At 48.9% G+C, this 24,192-nt stretch overlaps 1 protein-coding gene and 1 pseudogene across 1 annotated transcript in view; both read right to left on the reverse strand.

Annotated features, from left to right (window-relative positions):
* Stab2 (stabilin 2) overlaps positions 1–24,192 on the reverse strand; it is a 153,398-nt gene that overhangs the window by 9,112 nt on the left and 120,094 nt on the right. The window contains exons 50-64 of the mRNA XM_027926098.2: positions 24,047–24,106; positions 22,590–22,766; positions 20,407–20,493; positions 17,759–17,905; positions 16,756–16,812; positions 15,314–15,443; positions 14,106–14,255; positions 12,076–12,180; positions 11,640–11,747; positions 9,925–10,118; positions 8,537–8,678; positions 5,699–5,832; positions 2,507–2,672; positions 2,260–2,366; positions 208–327 (exon numbers count right to left, since the gene is read on the reverse strand). Of these exons, the coding sequence (XP_027781899.2) occupies positions 208–327; positions 2,260–2,366; positions 2,507–2,672; positions 5,699–5,832; positions 8,537–8,678; positions 9,925–10,118; positions 11,640–11,747; positions 12,076–12,180; positions 14,106–14,255; positions 15,314–15,443; positions 16,756–16,812; positions 17,759–17,905; positions 20,407–20,493; positions 22,590–22,766; positions 24,047–24,106 (1,884 nt within the window). The remainder of the gene's footprint in view (positions 1–207; positions 328–2,259; positions 2,367–2,506; positions 2,673–5,698; positions 5,833–8,536; positions 8,679–9,924; positions 10,119–11,639; positions 11,748–12,075; positions 12,181–14,105; positions 14,256–15,313; positions 15,444–16,755; positions 16,813–17,758; positions 17,906–20,406; positions 20,494–22,589; positions 22,767–24,046; positions 24,107–24,192) is intronic.
* Positions 3,292–3,612, reverse strand: LOC114088220 (elongin-C pseudogene; annotated as a pseudogene).

Here is a 24,192-nt window from a genome sequence, read left to right on the forward strand (position 1 = left end):
GCGGCCAACCCGCCAGCCCGGGGGAGCCCAGTTGGGGTGGGCTATAGATCAGAGCATGTCAAGATCACAGGTGACAACAGATTTGCAGATATGCGGGCTAAATAACAGTCCAGTTGCTGAGTTTTGGGGTTACTTGTGACACAGCATTTTTGTGGTGACAGATAACTCACTTTAGTCTAAAGGGTAGGCATCGGGGACCGGACTCACCTCATTTTCCCCCAGCTCACTGTTCTGTGGCACAAAGAGGGTGCCACGGATCGACAGGTCAGTCAGGTGTTTCAGGAACGCCTGGCCTCGGGCTGAGCTGTTGGAGTAGGCCAGGACTTCCTGGGGGGAGGAAGGAACCCTTAGCTGGTCAGCCCTGGTGTAGGCCTGGGGTGACTGCAGAGGGTGGCAGGTCCTGACTTCAGCCCTGAGTCAGGCTGGCACTCCTCTGCTGTTTCTTCTCACTGTCCCTTGGAGGGGTCTAGATATATCCATTCCTCAGCCAATCCTGTGGTCCCAAGACGTGGCCACCTCTTAGGCCATTCTCAACATGGACCCAGAACAGGCCTCTGATGTTTAAATTGAATCTTGTCTCTTCTTCTGAAAACCCTGCAAAGTCCCTGTTTACTCGGAGGAAAAGTCTATCTTTTAATCGGATCACGAGGCCCAAACCATTTGGCCCCTCCTGGACATTTTCTTTTTCCATAATCTACACTGCCCTCCTGCATCCTGCCCTATTTATTTGTTCTGTTTAGTGCCTGTTTTGTTCCCTGATAGACTTCAAGCACCTAGTAAGTGCTCAATAAATGTTCACTGAATGAATTTTAAGAATTTGCCCTACCCAGTTCAGCTCTGTCTTGCCCAGGCAGGGCTGGCTACTGAGGCCCAGAGAAGGTAAGTAATTTGCTTAAAGTGTTTCATTCTGATGCTGTTTTTTTTTTTTTTTCCCCTCTGAAATGCTATCATAAGCCAAGCAGCAGAAATGATTTTAATGTTTATCTTTGGCATATTTATGGAAATCTTGACTTTTATTTATTTTAAATTTAAAAAAATTTTTTTTTGGTACTGGAAATTGGCCCAGGGGTACTTAACTACTGAGCTACGTCCCCAGCCCTTTTTATTTTTTAATTTTGAGACAAGGTCTCGCTAAGTTGCTTGACCTTGCTAAATTGCTGAGGTTGGCTTTGAACTTGTAATCCTCCTGTTTCAGACTCCCCAGTTGCTAGGATTATAGTCATGAGCCACCACATCTGGCTGGAAACCTTGACCATTAGATCAACTAGATGGACACCTTTAGTGGTCAGCCTCCTACCCTCCTGAGGTTACTGTCAATTCTGCTGGGAACAGAAGCTCAGTCCTGGCTGCCCTGTTTCCCCACCATGGGAGGTGAGGGGGAGGCTGGTCTCAGGCAGCCTGAGTTTGGGCCCAGTTATGGAGTGTTAGGCTGTGACCTTGACCTTGTAAGTCTCAATGTCTTCATCTAAAAAATGGATTCCAAAATCGTAGTGACCTTACGTAACCATGTGAGGATTTGTTCCTTCTAACAAGAAGTACTTGCTGAGCTTCTGAGATTCTGGGGATACCCTGGTAGTTGAAGCAGGAACAATCCCGCTGTATGAAGCATACGTTCTTGGACCAAAGGGCTTAGAATAGTGCCCAGGGGAAGGAAAATGCTCAAAAAATGCTAGTTATTATTATTATCATTATCATTATTAACAATTAAGTTCTTTGATCGGTCAACACTAAATCCTCCAAAATGGGGCTTTCTCTTTGTTGGATGTAGTGTATAAAATATTCATGGGACTTTAAGTGTGGCCTAAAATGCCAATTGAGTTCAGGCTAATTTGGGTGATCACCAGGCAGGCTTAGGTAACTGTCCACAAAGACAAAAGAGTGTCTCTCATCCCTGCAGACCAGAGTCTCAAAGTGCTCCACATGCAGAGATAATAATCCCAGCTTTAACAACAATGGAGAATTTTCCACGAGCCGACAAGAGGTCTAAGTGTTTGACAAATATCAACTCATTGAAAGATCACAGTGATCTCATGAGGCAAATGCTATTATCACCTCCACTTTACAGGTGAGGTTCAGAGAGGAAAGTAACCTGTTTAGAGTGATGCAAACCCCAGGCTCAGATTCAGACAAGGTGGCCCAACACTCCTGCTCCTAACTATCACTAGAGCCTTTAGCTTCTATCAGGAACTCACCCCTCTTACAGCTGCTTCAAGGTGACACTCCCTGCCCAAAGTGGAACCAAGCAGGCATGGGACATACCGTCAGGAAGTTTGTGAGCGAGGGGAAGGACATCAGGACCTGCAGCAGGTTCCCACTGCACGAGAAGCCATCGCCCACGTAGCCTGTTTTGCAGGTGCAGTTCACATCTGGAGAGCAGAGGCACACAGGGTCCCGCGCCCAGTGGGGCAGGGGCCTGCCTGCCCTGCTCAACCTTGGAGCCTGGCTGGCCAGCTGAGGACTGTCCAGCAGCTACGTGGCCCAGACCCGGGGTAGGTGGGGCAGTTACCTTTCATGCGATAACAGAAGACGTCCCACATCTCGCTCTTGTTGGGTCTGGGTCCATAGTCCACGATCCCAACAACTCCAGAACCGCAGTTCTGGGAGGAGTAGGCTGTGGGGTAGGCGACCCGCCCACTGTCCAGCCAGCCAGCCGAACACAGGTGGTACCTGGCCTGCAGGGACAGAGGCAAGATCAGAGACCCACTGCAAGCTCATACTCACTGTGGAATCATTCGGTTAATTTCTTCTTTATCTTCTTCTTCTTTTTTTTTTTTTTTTTAAAATAATATTGTGGTTTATCAAAAAACATAAGAAATTTTAACTCTTATTCTTCGAATTATAAAAATCAACTTTTGGCTAAGTTATAAAAATGTTTCTCATGTAATTTTTTGCATAACTCTAGTAATGCTATCAGTGGCTATAGATCAGAATAAACAAACAAAAAAAAATACACAGCCCCATTATTTACCTGTAGAACATGTTCATTTATGCCTATATTTCAGCATTTATTATATTATCATTGTTCTAATTGTAAAAGTCACATCCAAAGAATGAGCAAAAACCACCTACAAATTGGCATAGTTGTTTATTTCTCAGTTTGTGAAAATGTCCTTAATTTTTTGATGTAGGAAACAAATTTCAACTCTGATTGCTATGCAAAAGCACAGAAGAAAATTTGCTTTGCAATTAAATTTGTAGCTCAATGGCATAAGGCAACAAGCTCTACATGAAAAAATTACTAACTGAATTACAGGTATCAAATACTGAAAAAAATCAACAGTTTTTTATAATTTATTTTACTGAACAATCTAGGAAATTTGCAGCTATCAGCAGTTCCAGTGCAATTTCAAGTGCAATTGGGAATTCGGGAATCTCGGGGGAGCTGTTAGTGTAGCGAACCCTGTGGGTAAAATACCTGCATATAGGCGTGAAGGGATCACTCTAAAATTGACCTCATTGGTTTCATTTTCGGCAAACTGACTTGGGCCACTCAACATGGCTTTTATTATTCCTGATATTAGTGCAGTTCTCTTTTTACAATAAATTCATGACCATCAGAAGATATCAGTTTGACATACAATAGCCGCCATAGGCTTTCTCTTCTCTGTCCATTATGTTCTTATAAATTCTACTTTGGTTCCACAGGATGCTAGTCGCTTCTCGTCAGCCCTGCAATCACTGCAACCGAGTCCCCTTGTATTGCCACAGTCCCTACTCCAAGGCTATCTCTGGACCCTCAGCTGCCCCTGGTTAATTTATGATTCCCCCATCAGACCACAAACTCCACAGAGTTAGATCCACTTTGCTAGTTGTTCTCTTGTGCCTGAAACACAGTTGGTGGTCCCTACATTTTTGTGGATTAAGCCACTGGTGGAACGCAAGTGGTCTCTTTCTTGTAGGTGGCCAGGTCATTCATACTCATTTTGGTTCTCTTTGCTCTTGAGAAGGATTCGCTACCAGTTACCCCTGCTGCAAATTCTTCATCTTATGGGCTAACAGATCTTAACTGATTGGTGATAGAGCTCAAATATTCTTCTGCATCATCATCATCATCATCTCCATTGTCACCACTACCACCATCTACACCCCCACCACTGTCATCATGACACTGACTGAGAGCTTATCCAGGGCCAGGTTCAGGGCTTCTCATGTGTAAACCCCTTTCACTCTCATATCAATCCTAGGAGGTAGGAACTTTTTTTTTTTTTGTACCAGGGATTGAGCTCAGGGGCACTCAACCACTGAGCCACATCCCCAGCCCGATTTTGTATTTTATTTAGAGACAGGGTCTCACTGAGTTGCTTAGTGCCTTGCTTTTGCTGAGGCTGGCTTTGAACTCATGATCCTCTTGTCTCAGCCTCCCGAGCCTCTGGGATTACAGGTGTGTGCCACTGTGCCCTGCGGAGGTAAGAACTTTTAAAATCCTTATCATCTAGTTGAGATAATTGAGGCAAAGAGAAGTTAAGAAACTTGCCCAAGTCATACAGTCAGCAGGTAGCAGATTTAACCCAAGCCATCTATTTCAGATCTCTTAATAAACATAAAAACTGGGTTCCTACGGCATGCCATGTTACCTTTAGTTCTTACACCAATGTGCCAGGTAGGACAGAGGTTTCAGTGGTTTGATCATAGCCAAAAAACCCCCAAGGAGAGCAGAGATGCAGAGCCTTCAGGAGGCTGGGCCCTGGCATCAAAGGCTTTGCTCCTTGGTGAAGCCCTCTCGGGTCTGAAGGCAGTAGACAGCGTGGGTAGATGTGGACAGGTCATGACATCAGGCAGCCATTCCTCTGTTCCCAGTGAGAAGCCACCAGCAGGTAGCTCCAAGGTGGTGGCTTTTCCAAATGGGCAGGGCTCTGCTTCAGAGGGTAAGAGTGGCCCTGACCAGAGAGCCCGGTTCCTCCCTGCTGGACACAGGAGCTTGGGCACTCCCCCCCCCCCCCCGGATTCCCTGCACCTCATTTCAGCCATAGAGCTCCAGCTCTTCCAGGGAACCTCAACTGCCCTGTGGGTTCGGGGAGATCCTATGAGGCATGTGGTTATGGATCCTCTGGTCTCCAGCTATGAGGGGTGCATTTTGAGTCTCTGCCTCTGCTTTGGCAGTGGGAAGTTATGGTTGAGAAGAGACTTTCGGAGTCAGGGCTGCTTGTGAACCCCGGACCTACCACCTCCTGGCTGGGAGACATTGGATATTTTACTTAACCTTCCCAAGCCTCAGTTTCCCTATCTGAAAAATGGGAATGGTGATGCCGGGTGTGGTGATGCATGCCGGTCATCCCAGCAACTCGGGAGGCAGAGGCAGGAGAATTGCAAGTTCAAAGCCAGCCTCATCAACTTAGTGAGGCCCTAGGTAACTCAGCAAGACCTTGTCTCAAAATTAAAAAAAAAAAAAATCAAAAGGGCAGGGGATCTGAGGATGTGGCTCTGTGGGTTAGCACCCATGGGTTCAATCCCTGGGACCAAAGGGGGGCGGAAGTAACACCTACCTTCAGGGATGGTGTAAGGATGGATAATAAAGTCAATGCAGTGTGTGACACATAGCAGATACCTGGCATTGGGTGTGATGGCTCCTTATCGCCCAAGAAGCTTCTGTACTCACTTCCCGCAAGGCAACAGCCTGTCACCCCACTTGAAGAAGAGGCTGCGTGCACACCCTCCCCTGTAGACGCTGCCTGCACAGTTTCCATTTCCTGGGACCCACCTTCTGGGCATAGGACAGCTGGTTGTAGGTGGCCATGGTGGCAGCTTCGTTGGCACAGGCCTCTCTGGCTTTGGCAAAGGTCAGCTGGTACTGGCCCAGCGGGGAGCGGAGATGGAACACCCCAACAGTGGTGTCTGCAGGAGGAAGGAGACGAACCAAATGGTCAGCCCACCTGGTTGGCCCGGCTTCCAGCAAAGGACTTTGAAGGACTTTCAAAGTAGAAGGCCAGCTGTCCCCCAGGGAGTCTTCAGAAGCCACTTCCATGTGTGTCCAAGCACATCACTGAAAATATTCATTTCTTTTCTAATTATAAAAATAGCATCTATTCAACGAAATATCACCTACCCAATTAGAATGGCTATTATCAAAAAGACAGAGAATAATAAATGTTGGTGTGGATGCAGAGAAAAGAGAACTCTGTTGGTGGGAATGCAAATTAGGAAGGCCATTGTAGAGAGATTCTTAAAAATCAAACATAAAATTACCCTATGATCCACTGATCCCACTCCCCCAACACACCCCAAGGAAATGAAATCAGTATGTTAAAGAAACACCAGCATGCCCGTGCTTACTGCAGCACTAAAGACAACATCTGTGATTTGACATCAGCCCGAGTGTCCACCAAGAGATGGATAAAGAAAACGTCACACACACACACACACACACACACACACATGAAACTAACCAGCCATAAAAAGAATGAAATCCTGTCATTTGCAGCAACATGGCTGAACCTGGAGTATACTATATAAATGATAAAGACCAGACACCATAGGCTCTCCCTCACACATGGGATCTACAGAAGTTGATCTTGTACAATCAGGGAGCAGAATAGTGGGCTCCGGAGGACGGGTCAGTAGAGGGAGGCGGATAGGAAGAGATTGGTCCACAGGTACAACATTACACATAGGCCGAGGAAGTTCTGTGTGTCTTGCATAGTATGGTGACTTTGGTTAATAAAACTGTATTGAATATTTCAAAATAGCAAGAAGAGAGGATTTTGAATGTTTTCACCACAAATAAATGATCAATGTGTGAGAGAGGTATGGATATGCTAAATATCCTGACTTACTTATTTCACAATGTGGACATATGTGGAAACATCACACTCTCCTCCAGAAATAGATACAATTATTATGTGCCAATTAAAATGAAATAAAAAGGATATTTTCATCAGAGGAATTGGGTCCACAGAGAAAAGTAAAAAAGAAAAAAAATAATACTCACTTATAACCCTATTTAGAGGAAACAATCCTTGCTCCTCAGCTAACATTTCAGTATACTTTCTTCTAGATTTTACTTTTTTTTTGGGGGGGGGTGACTTTTAAGTCTGATATAATTCCACATCCTTCCAGGTTTTTTTCCAATTAATTTATATGCCACAAATATTATAAATGTGATGGCATACTGCAGTTTTCAGAAGTCTTTTTAAATTTAACATTGAAACATGATTATTTGCCAATATTATGGTAATATGATTTTTTTCCTCCAATAGTTTTTTTTTTTTTTTTGGTAGTGCTGGGGTTGGACCCAGGGCCTTGCACATGCTAGGCAAGTGTTCTACCATTGAGCTACATCCCCAGCCCTTTTTTATTTTGAGATGGCATCTCACTGACTTGCTCAGACTGGCCTTGAACTTGACACCCCCTGCCTCAGCCTCCTCTGTGGCTGGGACTAAAGGTATCTGCCACTGTACCCAGCCCATAATACTTAAAATTGAATCTTTTTGATGACTTTTACAACTAGGAAAAAAAATATATCTTAAAGTGGAACTTCTGCCAAGGGCTCTGTATCACTGCTACGCCATTTAAAAAAGTTTTTAAAAATTCGATGTTCTCCCCAAGATACTGGGTAATTTTTATCATTTGTTTGTAGCTAGTATCTTTTCAAATATTTCGAGGACATAGACCAGAAATAGTTCAAGAACCGAGTCCCAGTTTTATATTGTGTATAAGTTCATTATAAAATGTCATTAAAGGACTCTTTCTCACTGAAAAAAAGGCTAATTTCAGTTTTTCTTGACCGCCCACAGCCCAGCAGTACAATCCCTAGATGTAGGTCCTGCCATCTTGCTGGCCACACAGCTTGGAGATGTCTGGAAATATGTTGTCCTGTCTCCTTGCCAAGACCTCACAGTGCCTTCGAGTAGATGTGTGGCAGTGTATTTGACTGTCCTTTACGTGAAATATCGAGGGTATTTCTAATTTTTGGTGATTTTCATTAATGCTGGGTTGAGTGTGTTTATCTTCATTCAATTCTCAGATCTCCATAGGAATGAAGATCCCCAACCCTGAGTCCATCTGACGGACACATGGCCACTCCCGTGGCTCTAAGTGCTGTACCAGTTTGCCCTCCTCTGACCCGTGTGAGCAGGCACTTCCTCCTGAGCGTGGGGAGCCTGGGAGTGTGCCTGTGAGTTTGTTATAAGCCACTCAAATCATGCTTGGAAGTGCCCGGGGTAAGTGCCAATCGATGCGCTATCATCAAAACAACTATTAAGCAAATTGCTTCTGCAATATGAGTCTTTGATTCTTGACCCTGAGCCGGGCTTCTGGGATTCAGTTGCAATCAACAGCTGATGGGTTTCTAAGTGATGGGGAAAAGTAAGCTCAGGAAAACTCGGGACAGACGGCCTTGGAGGTCCATCCTGCTCCTAGCGGCTCAGGGGCCAATCCTGAGTTTCCTCTGCCTGCCTCCTGCCCACACTGGGTCTGGGCAATGTAAGGACGCTTTGGTCTGTTTAAATTACGCTTTGTTTCTCTTTTTCCTCTTCTGAAGGTCCCTTCCCCAAGCCCGAACAGAAAGGTGCTTTGGGCCATGGTGCCCAGCTATACCGACCCTGGAAGTGGAGGTCGGTGCACTCGGCGTCCGCGTGGCACTGCCCGTTGTCCTGCAAGCAGCGGTCCAGGGGCAGCTGCTCTGGCTCGCAGTCCAGCCCGTCCCCCACGTAGTGACTCTTACATTCACACTTGTGCTTGCCCTGTGGGAAGAGAGTGGGCCAAGATGAAAAAGACTCTCTAGGACCCCAGGATCCCAGGACCCCAAGTGCCCTGGGGACCCGCATCCGGCCTGGGAGGTGTTGGAAGGACCAGGAGAAGGCACCTCCTGTCTGGCGGGGATGGGTAAGGGCGACATCTTGCTCTGGTACAGGCTCACAGTCAAACCTCGGCCTCCATCTCATCTCGGCCTGAGTGCCCCTTCCTGGGAGAGTCCCCCAAGTCCAGCTGCTCTGCACATTGGCCTGGTCTGAAAGGAGTTCATGTAGCAAGCCCTGCCCCTTCCTTCTCCTGGTTTGCAGGCTCCAGGGACGCAGGGGACCTGCCTGTCTCTAATGCCGTACCCCAGCCCCTGCATAGCCCATGGTAGGTGCCTGGTGACTGCTGGTGGAATCAGTGGATTATCTCATCTAATTCCCACAGCAACCCTGTGAAGTCTACGTGACGGTGAGGCCCATTTTACAGAGGAGGAAGCTGAGGCTCAGAGCCATTAAGTAGCCAGGGCCAGGCCTCGCAGTCGGTCAGTCCAGGAGCTGAGTCTCACAGGCCGTCTGACTCTTGGTCTGTGTGTGTGACCAGCACTGGGCATCATCTCCCACTCTGCTCTTCCCACCAGAGAAACAGGGCGCTGATTCCATCCCCCAAAGACTGACTGAGTGCCACTCATTACACTCCGGCTTCTCAACTCTTTGTTTTGGCACCAGGGATTGAACCCAGGGGCATTAACCACTGAGCCACATCCCCAGCCCTTTTTTAAAGTTTTCATTTAGAGACAGGGTCTCTCCAAGTTGCTTAGAGCCTCACTAAGTTGCTGAGGCTGGCTTTGAACTTGCCATCCTCCTGCCTCAGCCTCCCGAGCTGCTGGGATTACAGGCGTGCGCCACTGTGCCCGGCTATTGACTCCCTGAATACACCTTAAGCTTTGAATAATTTTAGATTCATAGGAAAGTTACAAAGGCAGCAGAGAGAGCTGCCCGCTGCAGCCCACCAGTCTCCCCTAATGTCACCATCTTATCGAAGCATTGTCCCCTTGTCAAAATTAAGAAATTAATGTCATTTTTCTTACTAAACAATAGACTCTGCGTAGGTTTCACCAGACTTCCCACTGAAGTCCCCCTTCTGTTGAGGAGGACAATGACACTCATCCACTGACTTTTAACAAGCAACAGAAGTGGGCAGAAAGTGGGGAGGAGGCTCAAGGGAGGCAGGGTGTCCAGGGAGCGGGCTCACCGGGCCGGTCATCCTGCAGGTGGCGTGCTCGTGACACCCGCCGTTGAGGCCGTCGGCACAGGGGTCTATCTCCACGCAGCTGTGGCCATCTCCCCTGTAGCCCTTCAGGCAGCTGCAGGAGACCTTGGTGCCCTTCTGGGAGCACTTGGCGGCCTTGGCACAGCCCCCGTTGTTCTGTTTGCAGAAGTCCACGGCTGGAGGAGGGGGAGAGAGGCTCTGCTGACCACCCTCTGAACCCGGGGCTTCGGGCCGGGGCTGTCGGTGACCTGCGCCCGCCAGCACGCTGGGTGGGGGGCAGCAGAGCCCAGCACTGCGGTCTCTCGGAGAGCCTTTGCAACACTTAGACCCTGTGAAATGCTCACGGACAGTCCTGGTGACCTCTGTCCACTCCCCCGCGCCGGGTCCCCTGCTGGTCACATACCTCTAGGCTCACTTTGTAGTCGATTTCAGAATATGTTTGGGTTTTTAATGTTAGAATAAAGGTGTGTGTGTGGGGGGGTTAGTGCAACAGGAACCACCTTGTGAGACAGGCATTGTTGACCCCATTCCACAGATGAACAAACTGAGGACCAGAGAGCTTCCCTCACCTGGCAGAGGTAAAACAGCTAGGACATGGCAGGGCTGGGATTCGAACCCTGGGTATCTTGGACCCCTGTGTTGTGCTGGCTCTTAGGACCTTGGTTTTCACACTCCCCCCATAGTCTGGTTATCGCCTCAGCACAGCGGGAAAGCTGGCTGAGTTTTCCTGTGTGCTGGGGTCTGCGGCAGCCTCTTGAGATCCTGAGGACCCAAGCCCTACCTAAGAGCGGCAGGGAGGAGAGGGTGGCCGGTGCTGCCACTGCTGAGCACGGAGCCCTCTGGAATGCCCTGGAGCTGTCCCCATGCTGCAGGTACAGGGAGACTTAATGACTGCAGGGGAAGTTCACCTCTCCATGTGGATGTTTATTTAGCCATGAAAAAGGAATCAGGCAGTGCATGAGACTGACTGCTAGCTTCTCCCCGGTGCCCAGGCTCTTTGTTTCCTAATAGGAAATGGATCTGGAGGCGGGCTAAGAAAACACCCCATTTCCCTGGCTCTTGGCAGAAGGTGAGGTGCCAGTCTTGGGAGGGGAGCAGGTCTGAGTTCAGCAGCCGCGAGGCCATGGTCTTAAAGGGAAGGTTTGCCTCATCCGCTCCCTCTCTCATCTTGCTGCTGGGGTGTGCTCACGTTGGTGGCCACGTCGGCCACAACCCTTCAGGGTGACCATTCAGGTGAAATTCAAACTGTTATACGAGACAGAAATAAACACCTGCCTCGTTTACACCCGGTTCATTTGAGACTCTCTATGGCTGGGTGACATCTTAGCTCCCAAGGACAGATTTCACAGTGTCCACAGTGCTTCTCATGGGAGGTCACAGGATGATAGATGTATTTTTTTTTTTTTTAAATACTGTAGCACCTGGAGTTTTTGAAGACTGACTGACTCCTAGAGTTAGGAAAACACTCTACAATAAAGTGCATCCTGTTTTTCCAAACGATTCCAAAGCCTTGGCGTGGGAGGTGGGCAGCGAGCCCCGGGCAGACCCCGAGAGGGAGCCGAGCGGAGGGGGAGGGTGGGTTGGGGGAGGAGGCCGGCAGGAGGCAGAAGAGCCGGGACAGGCGCAGGCACCCTGACCCAGTCCTGCTCCTGTCCAGCACCGAGCCGCTGTTTCCCAGGTACAGAGAGCGGTCTCACCTGTGCAGGTAACTCCGTCGCCTTCATAGCCCAGGTCACACTCACACGTGTTGTTCTCCACACAGGTGGCGTGGGCAGAGCAAGGAGGCGTGCACACAGGGGCCAGCTCTGCAAAAACAGAGGCCACCACGGTCCCGCACCAGGTGTGAGGAGCTGGGGCCACCTGTGAGTCCCCAAGACTCCCCCGAGCATCATCTGTGGCCCGTAAGAACCCCCACGGGGCAGGAGCACGGGGCCACTTGCTACGGTCCTTCCCAGCCTGGCGACTCGGAGATTCTAGAATCAGTCTTCTACGTGAAGACACCTCTGCCAGTTTATCCAGATCACAGTGCAGACGCAGAAAGACTGGCTTTGTCATTCAGGCCACCAGACCCCCACCCTCACTAGGACCCTTTCAGTCGGGTGCTGCCAGCGGCTGGCCCTTCCCATGACAGACCTGCCTGAACGTCGCAGAAGCGGCCGGTCCACCCCGGTTCACACACACACTGACCGGAGCCGGCGATTCCATCGTCACACCGTCCGTGCTCTGAGCAGCTGCAGGCTGAAAGGCAGATCAGAGAGTGTTTGGGAATGGGCCATCAGGGCTGGGATCCCACCTGCCGGCCCCCTGAACACCCACTGGCTGTGAGCTTCTGGCCTGGGACGCACTGTGCTATGTCACAGGGGCCCATTCATTTATCCACACGTTCAGGAGGTGACTTATCCAGGCACTACGGGGCGGTGAGGTTACAGGGAAAACGTCAGAGAGAAGCTTCTCGTCTTCAGGGGTCTCACCCTGGGGTCTAGGAGTAACAAGGCTGTTGAGCGTGCGACTATGAATGTGGCGAATGTTCTGATCGCAGAAGTGCAGAGCATCATGGGGGACAGAGTCATGATAGAACAGTTAGGGGGACAGAACCTCACCTGGGGCCTCCTGATGGAGAAATCTAGTGAAAGGTCTAATCTGAGATGGGCCACTTCCTCCCTTCTTACCCCCTGCAGCGTGACCATGCCAGCCCAAGTCACCATGGACTCCTGCTGAGACTGCTGTTCACCTCCCCTGTGGTGGTGGTGGCCCTGCTTCTGTAGCCCTCCCCAGGGAGCTCGGAGGCCATCTGCTCATGACACTCCTCCGCCCTCACCCTGAGATGCTCTTGACCATCAGCTGGCTGAGAGCGCCTGTGGGAGCTGGCCCTGGTGACCTTCAGATTTCGTTTCCTTCCTTTCCTCTTCTTTGCCCACTCTGCTCAGCTGGCCTGGCCTCCTGGCTGTCCTGCATGCCAAGCCCTCCTGGATCAGGGCCTCTGCATTTGCTAATCTCTCCTTCAGGAAAGCCACGCCTCTGCTCACTGCAGTAGCCACTAGCTACATGCGGCTATTGAAATTTAAGCTAATTAAAAAGTCCAGGGGCTGGGGATGTGGCTCAAGCGGTAGCGCGCTCGCCTGGCATGCGTGCGGCCCGGGTTCGATCCTCAGCACCACATACAAACAAAGACGTTGTGTCCGCCGAAAACTAGAAAAAAATAAATATCAAAATTCTCTCTCTCTTAAAAAAAAAAAAAAGTCCAGCTCCTCAGTCACACATTTTGAGTGCTCCATAGCCCACGTGGCTGGTGGCTTCCATCCTGAACAGTGGAGTCACAGAACCTTTCTAGCATTGCTCTCTGTTTGGTCGACCTGCTCTTGATATTCCCATGACCCCTGACGGGTCTCTACTCAAGCACTCCTGGTGTGGGATGTCTTCTAAAACAGAGCCTTTCATCCTTTTCTTCTTCTTCTTTTTTTTTTTGGTACTGGTGATTGAACCCAGGGGTGCTTAACTACTGAGCCAGAGTCCCAGCTCAGCTTTTTATTTTTTCATTTGGATACAGGGTCTTACTAAATTATCTAGGGCTGAGGCTGGCTCCCAATCCTCCTGCCTCAGCCTCCAGAGCCGCTGGGATTTGAGGCGTGTGCCACCGCATCTGCCAGAGGTTTTTTTTTTTTTTTTTCCTTCTCCTCCATCCCTATGCCTACCTTTTGTCTTCTCAGCCTTTATAACTATTTTTGTTTGAGAGCTGGGACTTGGCTCTGTGCCCCTCCCACCACTGTATCCCCAGCCTTAGGACAATTCCTGCTGTTGAGAAAACCCCTTGAACTCTTTGTGCCTGGGTTTCTTGATCTGCCTGCTGCTGATAATAACAGGGCCTGCTTCAGAGGGTCAGGGTTAGGGTTAGATGGGACAACATATGCCAGGCACATAGTAGGCACTCAACAAATATTAGCTGTCAACATCAGTAAGAACTCAATGGGTGCTTGTAGGTTGAATGACTGAGAGTGGATTTTGTTCAGCCACAGCTTGTCTTGGTGGCTGCGGCTCTAGGGGTGAAGGTGACTCTGGGATGAAGACTGGGAGAAGGAAAAAAGGCAGATGGAGGTGGATGGTGGGAGAAGGCGGAAGGCGTGGATGAGGATGGAGAGGGGAACATCAGGGAGGCGGCCACCTACGCTGGCATTCAGGCCCGAATCTCCCTGGCCAGCACAGCTCGCACGCGGTCCCGTTGAAGCCGATGTTGCACTGGCACTGTCCCGCGGCCGAGTACTCTTCGAGGCAGACACCCCTGTTATTACACGGGGCATCTGGTCCTCCAGGGCAGGCTGGAAGAGAGGAAGAGCGGTGACTCCCAGTCCCCAAACTAGGGCAGCTCAGCGCCTTCTAGAACGTGCTATGGATTCTGACATCCAGGAAGTGGCTCTGGGTGTCAGTGGACACTGAGGGCAGGCCACTGGCCCACGGGACATGAGGGTCCACGCATCTGAGAGGATTCTACGCTGGCAGGACAACAGGCGGAATTGTGCACTGAGTTTGGGAGTCAGGAGACCTGCGGAGGAGGAGATGTGGGTTGAGAAATGAACTTGCTCTGAGTTTTGGTTTTCTTAGCTCCAAACGAAGATGGTGACAATAACGATCACGCTACAGCGCCTGTGTGACCTTGTCACATTATTATTGTGAGTCTCACGTGAAGTATTATAGCTGAGAGCATTTTGGAAATCTAAAGCAGTGAACAAATATTTTCTCATCTATTAAATGGGATCAACGGTGGAACTGCTCCCTTGGAGAGCCAAGATTAAATACCCTGACTTGTGCAAAACACAGTACTTGACAATATGCCGGACTGGGCCACCGTTATGTCATGGCTGTATTATTCACTAGAGGTCATATCTAGACACTGGGTTTCAGGATGGGCCCAAAGGCCCTTTGTCATGGAGCTACAGGAGGGAGGAAAATGCTAGATAGTCCATAATGGGGGATTTCCAGGAGATTATGGTCTAGATGTGCCATACCAGGATATCATCTCTCAAGGGTAGAATCCTATCAAATGCATGTACCCAGACACGCTTATCCATATCATGGATGCGACAGAGCATCAAAAAATTAACTACACAGTGTCTTTAGCACCAGGGGAAATACCTCTGCTGTAGGTCAAGCAAAGAGGCAGACAAGTGGAATATGTGACGGTGGAATCTCAACTCAGTAAAACGCAAAGTAGGCAAACGAATAAACGAGACACACGCACGACTCCTCAGAGCGCTCCTTTGGGGCCTGGGGATCACAAGGAAGGTGCTCTGGCACCTCCTCGTGGCTTGGTCCCCTCAGAAGCTGGGCAGTGAGGCTGCACACCTTCAGAGCAGCCCCTGAAGGAAGAGGCCCTCACCCTGGCAGTCGGGCAGGAAGTAGCCCTTGCAGCACCTGGGGAGCTGGATCACCAGCATGCACTGCTGCTGGCAGCCATCCAGGTTCCTCTTGAACGGCAGCAGATTGTAGAGACACTTCTGCTTCACTCCCTAAAGGAAGAGAGAGGACCACATTACGCCACCGCCTTCCGCCCAGGCTGGGGCTCTCGCCCGCCCCCCACTGGAGGATCCCGGTACTGCCAGGGACTGGCCGCGCCATAGGCCAAGGAGCAGGCAGAGCCCCCACGCAGGGCAGGATTCGTCCCCTTCTGGAAAGGAAGGCCTTTCTGACCCTAGGAGCCCTTTGCAAATGTCATTGTAGCCCGGGGGGGGGGGGGGTCAGGGAGAGGTAGTTTCCCATCATGGAAGGTGTTTGAAGAGACCCCGATCCCCAGCAAGAGTGCACATTACATTTTGTTTTGCAGAGGTGATTTTGTTAGGGGTTTTAGGTGTAGAGTAGAAATAAAAAAAAAAAAACAAAAACCAATATTTAATCGGCACTTACTATGTGTCAGACACTTAAATGTGCCCCTATTTTAAAATAGATATTTTTCTGGGCGTGGTGGTGCATGTCTATAATCCCAGTGGCTTGGGAGGCTGAGGCAGGAGGATTGTGAGTTCAAAGCCAGCCTCAGCAACTTAGTGAGGCCCTGAGCAACTCAGTGCGGCCTTGCCTCTAAGTAAAATATTTAAAAAAAGGACTGGGGATGTGGCTCAGTTGTTGAGTGCCCCTGGGTTCAATTCTCGGTACTAAGAAAAAAAAAAAAAAAAAGAAAAAAAGAATCTACTAATATAGATTTTTTTCCAAGAGCCAAGTATAGAATCGTTCTCAGCTCCATTTTACAGAGCAAAACTGATAGACCCCGTAACTTGCCAAAGATCAGTGGAATTTCACTCCAGGTCAGTGGACTCCAAAATTCATTGGCCTTACTAAGACTCTATATAGGTTTCTGGGCTGAATCCTACCTTTGCTCCTTGCTTCTTGTGTGGTCGAGGGCTCATTGTGTGCCCTCTCTGATCCATTTTCTCATGGGTGAAGTGGATGTAAAATGACCTTCCTACAGGTCTTATGATGAGGAATAAGGATCATCAATATCTAAAGGACCCAGCAGAGAGCGTAGGGCATGGTAGACAGCAGCCAACAAAGCACAGCAGTTAACATTATAACCATTTTTTAAATTCTCCTGCAGGTCTGTAACCCCAGGAGTTTTCTAGACAGTTCCTAGAAGATGCATAGTAGGTCGACAGGCTGCCTGGGCGTGTACATCCCTTATCCCACTTGCTGGGTGGTTGAGGAATGACAGGTGGCATTCACTTCGCACACACACAGACCCCTCCAGAGCACACGTGCTCACACACCCCAGAAGCCTGAGGTCTGATAATGAACCTGCCGTGGCTTTCCCAACATTGCATTCATGATTACCTTCGGTTTGCTCCACCGTGGGCATCTGGGAGTATTGACACAGCTCCCACAGTCCCCCTAGCGTGCAAGAAGAGAGACGCTCAGGTCAAGCATACTGGAAAACACCAGGCAATGTCCCTGCTTACCACCTGGATGGGCGGATTAAGAACTTGTTCATACCCATTAAGATTCTGCCTCTGATCAAGAAGATATAAACAGACACACCCTAGCTTGGCCATGGAGAATTCTGAAGGTCTGTCTTGGACCTCAAATCTTTGGCTGGGTTCTTTGAATAAAGCCTCTGTTACCCAGAGCTGGCCCTGGGCTGCGTGACCAGGTGCCTGGGGGTAGTGGATGCAGGTGCACCTCCATTTTAAGCTAGCGGTGACACCTTTAGCACCCCTCCACGCCCTGATCTTTACCTTTATGATGTGTAAAAAGTAGAGGTAAAAATTCTTGCTGCTACTTGGTCTTCAGGGCATTGGCGAGAGAAAATCATTAGCTGAAGAAATGTGCGTGAACAGACTTTGGAACTTAGGAAGCCACCGCCTCTTATTGTAGAAAGGACAATCGGTTTGATTTCCTACTTTGATTGGTACCCCCCTATTGTGGGATAGTTAGTGCATGCCTATGAGACGCCAGGCACTGATGCCAAACACTGATACCTTTGCTACGTCGCCCCCCCTCTTGGAGACTCAGTTTCCAAGTCTACACAGTGGAGTTGGTGGTGACCACTCCCATTGTTAGGTTTTGGTGGGGTCTGATGAGCACTGAGCAAAGTGGGCTGTTTTCTAAACGGTGAGGGGATGAAGGCTGGCCTGCTGGGTGGGCAGATGAGCAGGGATGTTCAAGGCCTGGGCCGGGCTAGGAAGAGGCTGTGGATTCTGAATTTGAAGAATTCCACCGCGTGGACCCCAGCTCTCTTGGTGCTGGTCCACCTGGGTTTGGGGCAGGGCTTCCGCGGGATCACAGGGCTGCTCTTTGGCCCAAGGTGCTCTTACCACAGTGGTGTTTTAGGACTGACCGAGACATTGAAAGTGGTAAAGGTGTCACAGCGGCCTCCTAGGGTGGGGTCCATCAGCAGACAGTCAATGCCGTAGGCCACGCCCAGGTCGAAGAGGAGCTCCCGCTGCACGACTCTGCACATTTGGTCATTTAGAATGAGCTCGCCCTGAGAGAGAGGGGGACAGTCAAGACTTCCTTCTTCCCAGGCCATATAATGTGGCCTACACCTGTGAGAGGGGGAAAATACCTATCCATCCATCCAGGTATCATCCACGGACCATCCATCCATCTTCCGCCATCTATTATCGATCTACCCGTCACCTGTGCATCTCTCAAACAGCACATACCACGTGCCAGGTTCTGTTCTAAGCCTTTTACTGTGCAAACTCTTTTAATCCTGGCAACAACCCTAGGATGTAGCTACTGTTACCACTTCTGTTTGCAGACAAGGAAACTATGGCAGTGAGAGGTTCAGTGACTTGCTCAAGGTCACACAGCATATATGGCAGCGTGGGCATCTGGGAGCCTGCTCTATCGGCCCCTCACACTGCTGAACCCACATAGTAGATGCACAGGCAAGGGGAGCTGGGGTGGAGCAGTGGTGACGTCGCTGTGGCTCAGGGTACCCTTTGCTGACATGGCCGCTTCAGGTCGGTCACTGAGTTTCTTCTTTAGCACCAGCATCTAGCAAAGTGCTGGTTCAACTTCCTCTCCAGGAGATGCAAGTGGTGGGCTTTGACTTTATAATGATAATGCTATCTCCTCCTGCACAGGTCCCAGCATCCTTGAAACCGTCCCGAGACACGTCATTTCATTTCATGCTCCTGACAATCCTAAGGCCTCCCTCCCCAAGGATGCCCAGCTACTAAACTGATTCCTCCGAGATGTAAACTGCTTTTAGAAAGTTCTGTGAGAAAAGATAAATATCCACATCTATGGATGGGATAGAAAGAGTGGGATTCAGTGGAAGGAACACCAAAAAACTGTGGTTAGAGCTATGTACTCCTGTGCTGTGTGACCATGGCCAAATCACTAAGCTTCTCTGAGGTTCAGTGTTTTTTTCACCAAGTAAATCGTTAATGATTCCCAATCCATAGGGTTGTGCTATTATCAACAGTCAATATCACAAAGTTCTCTGAAAGCAATATCATCAGCCCACTGAGCAAGCGGGGGTGTTCTTGTTGGCATAACTACCGCCATCTTCCTCCCCACCTCCACTTTATGAATACTGTTCTTATTCTCAAGAGATAGCAACTTGCTGGTCTCTGTTCTTTCCTTGAGAGGTAAACAGCTGCTCTTCTCTGTTCTCAAGAAACAGTAACTTGCCTTCTGCAAAATCAGGTGAAGCTTGCTAGGCCAGTCACCAGGGCTAAACCCCGCCTAGTGGGCGGCCATGATTCTGGCCTATAAAAGGTCATGCTGCACGGGGAGTTGCTGCAGCTCTCCCCCCTCGCTTGCCGCTGCTTGCTCTCTCTCTCTTTCTCTCTTTGTCTCTCTGTCTGTCTCTGCAGAGCAGTCCGTCAGGGGCCTGACAATGAATCTGCTTATGCCTTGGAGTGTGTCTTGGGATCAGTCCTGAGCCAGTCTGTTTCAGGTCTTGTCCTTCTGGACGGGTGTCCACTTTGGAGATCGGATGGATTCCTTCAGGAGTGTAAGGACACTGAGATACTCTTCCAAAAACTGGAGTGAAAAGATGCTAACGTTTCTCAAACTCAGTTATAAATGTTAATGCAATTGCAATTCAAATGCCAAACAGACTCGGGCCATAAGATGTAAGCAGGATGGAACGTGCTGAAAAGCTCCTGAAAAGGAATCAACTCAACTGGGAGATGCATCTCTTTTTGCCTTCCTCCTTCCTGGGAAGTGGACACAGTTGCTGGAGTTCCAGCAGCCGTGTTGGACCTTGAGGTGACTTAGAGCCAGAACTATGAGCTGGAGGGGAGAAAGAAAAAGACCTCTCCCACTAGCTCTGGATTGGCCACCTCCAGATTTCTTTTACAAGAGAATACATTCTTATATATTTAATCCACTGTCATTTAAAAAAAATTATTAGTTGTTGATGGATCTTATTTATTTATATGTGGTGCTGAAAATCAAACCCAGTGCCTCGCACATGCTAGGCAAGCGCTCTACCACTGAGCCTCAACCCCAGCCCTCCACTGTTATTTTTTATTTCCCTTTATATGCAGTTTAATCCTATCAGATCTAGGCATTATATGGAATTACAGAAGGTAGAATTTTTCAGGAAGTAGCCTGGGCGGGTAAAAATGGCAGACCTTCTCTCTGTTGGCTGATGTAGGGAGTGCGGCCCAGGCTGGCCTTGACCTCGATCAGAGGGCTAGAGGTGAGGCCGCAGGGAGGCTGGGAAGGAAGGAACAGGACTAGTAGTGCATCTTCCAGCTTATGGAAGAATTAAAAAAAAAAAAAAAAGCAATTGGAACCTGCTGTCCTCCAGGTAGGGGGCTTCCTGCCACCAGCCACGAGGGCCGGGCTGGCCAGGACTGACCAGGTCTCTTGTATCCACCTTGCCCTCCCAGGGAGAGGACTCCTGAATGCACCAAGGAGCTTGCTGCCTGTGGAGGGAAGAGACCTGCATCTCTCGACAGGGAGGTGGCTGGAGCCAGGCTGGCTGTTAACGGGTTTCTAGCCCCTGGGGATGATACTCACGACGTCACGGTCAGTTCCACACTTGACACTGAGCTCGGAACCTTGCAGGGTATTCCAGGCCCTTCGGGGCAGGTCCGCAGCTGAAATCTGAGGGAGAAAAGTGCCACATGAATAGCTGCCTTTGGGCTGACGAAGGGCAGGAAGGAGCTTTGCCAATAAGCTAAATTCAGGTGCAAAAGTTTTTGCACAAGTTCAAATAATTTCGGATTTCAGACGACAGTGATGTGACTGAAAAGTCTTGGCCAGCCCCGGCTGCCCCACGGCTATGCTTGGGGGTCCGGGAAGATGCCATCTGGGTGTATGAGGCCAATGAAAGGCTGAGGGACTGTCTTGGGTTAGGCTGGGAAAGGGCTTCGGGTGCCATTACGGGCTGTGCTACACCCCTCAGAAGGTCACGTGGAAGTCTTGGTCCCTAGGACCTCACAATGTCATCTTATTTGCAATCAGGGTTATTGTAGGTGTGATTAGGTCAGAGGAGGTGATTCTGGAACAGGGTGGGCTCAGTCCAACACAGGTGGGGCGGTGAGAGAAGACAGGAGAGGAGAATGCCATCTGAAGATGCAGACACGCAGGGAGGGGACGGCCTTGTGAGATGGAGGCAGAGACCGGAGGGACGTGGGCTCTGGTCAGGGAACACCAGAGAGTGCTAGGAACCACTAGGACCCAGGCGGGAAGCTCAGAACTGCTCTCCCCTGCACCCTCAGAAGGAAGGACCCCGCTAGCACCTCTCTTACACACGTCTGGCCTCTGAAATTTGGAGGGAATAACTGCTGTTCCAAGCCATCCCATCTATGGTGAGTTGCTACACAGTCCTAGGAACGTACTCCAGATGCTATGAATGGACCAAGGTCAGGGCATTTCGCCTTCTTGGAGTGGACGGCTCAGCCCTGGTGAGAAATAGGAGTCCTGGCTGAGGCTGCTATGTTCCTATGGATCTGGCTTCTCTTATTGGTTCAGGGATCAATGGCTGATTATATCAAGACTAGCACGCCTGTAATCCCAGTGGCTTGGGAGGCTGAGTCAGGAGGATTGTGAGTTCAAAGCTAGCCTCAGCAACTTAGCAAGACCCTAAGTAACTAGTGAGACCCTGTCTCTAAATAAAATACAAAAAAGGGCTGGGGATGTGGCTCAGTGCTTAGGTGCCCCTGAGTTTAATCCCTGGTACAAAAACAAAAAACAAAAACAAACCCAAAAAACTACAAAAAAACCCCTGGAACAAACCAACAAAACAAAACAAACAAACACCCCAAAACAAAACAAAACAACAACAACAACAACAAAAAAAAAAAAACAACCCCAAAGACTAGCCAGTTGCTTGCCAGACATTTTGGAATTGGGATAGAGAAAGAACCCATTTGGAAAACCCAGGGACATGTTGTCAGCAGCCATTCTGCCATGTGAGTCCGGAAGGGGAAAGGCTGGTTTGCAGTCCAAGAAAGGAAAGAAGCTCCTTGGTATTGGTTAAAATTTAAAATTCATGCCCCCCACCCCCTGCTCAAAAAAGATCAAAATTATGACAGGTCCAAGGAAGAGAACCACAGGTGGTGTACTTCAGGATGCAACTAACCGGAGTGGGACTTTATCATCCCTGGGGATATTCCTGAAGTCACTCCTGCATTTAACAAACGCAGTAGTCCCCCTTTATATGTGGGGATACCCTCCAAGACCCCCAGGGGATGCCAGAAGCATGGCTAATACTAAACCCTACATGCGCTTTGTTTTCTTCAATACATATGTACCTACGAGAAAGTTCAATTTATAAATTAGGCATACTAAGAGATTAAACAACTATTAATAAAATAATTATAATAATATGTTGTAGTAAAACACTCAGCAGCACTACTCCTGTGTTTTGGGATCATTATTAAGTAAAATAAGGGTCACCTGAACATAAGCACTACAATTATACAAAAGCTGCTCTGATGACCAAGATGGTGACTTGGTGACTAACGGGCAGGTAGCATATATAGCATGGATACACTGTACAAAGGAATGATTCACATTTTAGGCAGGATGGAGCAGGATGATGAGGGGTTCCATAATGTTACCAAGAATGGTGCCCAATTTAAAATTTGAATTGTTGACTTCTGGAATTTTCCACTTAATATGTTGAGATGATGGTTGACTCTGGGTAACTGAAACTCAGGAAAGTGAAAACATGGGTAAGTGGGAGACAACTGTACCCTGGAATCTCGGATCACATGGAACTTCAAGTACTCCTTCAGCTTCTCCTTGTTGACTTGGTTGAATAGGAAATTCTGTTGTTCAGGGGCCAGGGCTTGCAGGGCTTGGTCCGTGGGCCAGAAGAGAGTGACGGGGGTGTGAATGGGGTCAGTGATGACACTCATCAAGTCTGAATCCTGAAACACAGGGAGTCAGCCCCTCACTGGTATGAGCACGTGCTGTGCAACCAGGCCCTGCCACACAGGAGGAGGACCTCTCTGAACAGTCCTGTCTGAGCTGCACCGATGCCGACCAGGACTCCACATGGCTCAAGAGTGACACAGACAGAAACTATGGGCTTATGAAATCCCAACTATTCTGACCCACATTTCCTTACAAAGCAAGTCAGAAAGTCAAATTCTAGGTTTTCATGAATAGGCAAATAAAGTTATATTTTAGTAAACATCTTTTTTTTTTTGACACAACTTTTGCCCGAACATCTTAATTTCTGAAGGACCAGCTAAACTTTTTTCTCATATTCCATTTAAAAAGCAAAACCTATAGGACAGTGAGGTAATCCCACACATTTATAAGATTCCTAGATCATATATGTCCCAAGAAGAAATTGGGAGATGAATGTGGAGGAATCATTTTGAGAGCCTTCTACAATGTAGGTGCACCATGGACACTTTTTTATTTTTATTTTTAATTTTTCTAGCAACACCATGAGATAGGCTTTATCATTTTATTTTATGGAGCCCCAGAGAGGTTTTCTAACTTTCCATAAAAGTCTGTGTTCAACCAGACCCTGGTGAACAGGGGAGGGTGGCTATAAGTTTTAGGCATGGGTAGGGGCTTTCCTATAATATCTTTGGAGATTTTTCATTTTGAATGTCTTGAAATCCCCATTTCTATCAAGCATCCTTGTGAGTCTGAGACCCAGATCTTTTGGGGGAATCACTGGGATAATTCTGAGATGTATAAATTGTGCTATGGGGGACAACAGAGTTCTTGGAGCCCTTTGGGGTCCCCAATTCTCCTCTGTGATCCTTTGTTTGAACAAGAAGGGTCTATGCAAAACTTGGGAACAGTTTCTGAAGTCAGAAAGATGTAATTTTAAATTCAGTTTCTAGCTGCCTCCTGGCATGCCCCCCACCCGACCCCCCCCAGATCTCCAGCTCAGCCTCCCCATTTGTACGGTGCAGTCGGTGATCCCAGATGTGGAACACCTAGAACATCCTGTCTTCCTCCCCATCCCCAGCCACAAGTACCCCAAAGTCTAACCCTGCCAAACTAGGGTCGCATAGCTCAACAAACCGTACAACATTTTGGGAGTAGAGTGGCAGAGAGCGACTTTGCACTCCAGAAAATTAGGTGTCCCCAATTAGAGGCGGCAAGAGCTGTGACCTAAACAGCAACTGAGATGCAAAACAACTTTAGGCGGTTTCTCCTGAGCCATTTGCCTCCAGGTGTTTACCTGTATTAGCTTCATAAATCTGTTGTAGCCGTGGGTTGCTGCCACTGTTGTAAGATTTTGCTGCAAAGACAAGAACGGGACATGGAAGCTTCCAGTGTACTGTTCAGAAGGTGCTTTAACCACAGCTGGTTGGAATGTGTAGGGGG

This window comes from Marmota flaviventris, chromosome 3 (genome assembly GCF_047511675.1).
Source record: "Marmota flaviventris isolate mMarFla1 chromosome 3, mMarFla1.hap1, whole genome shotgun sequence".
NCBI classification, from domain to species: domain Eukaryota; kingdom Metazoa; phylum Chordata; class Mammalia; order Rodentia; family Sciuridae; genus Marmota; species Marmota flaviventris.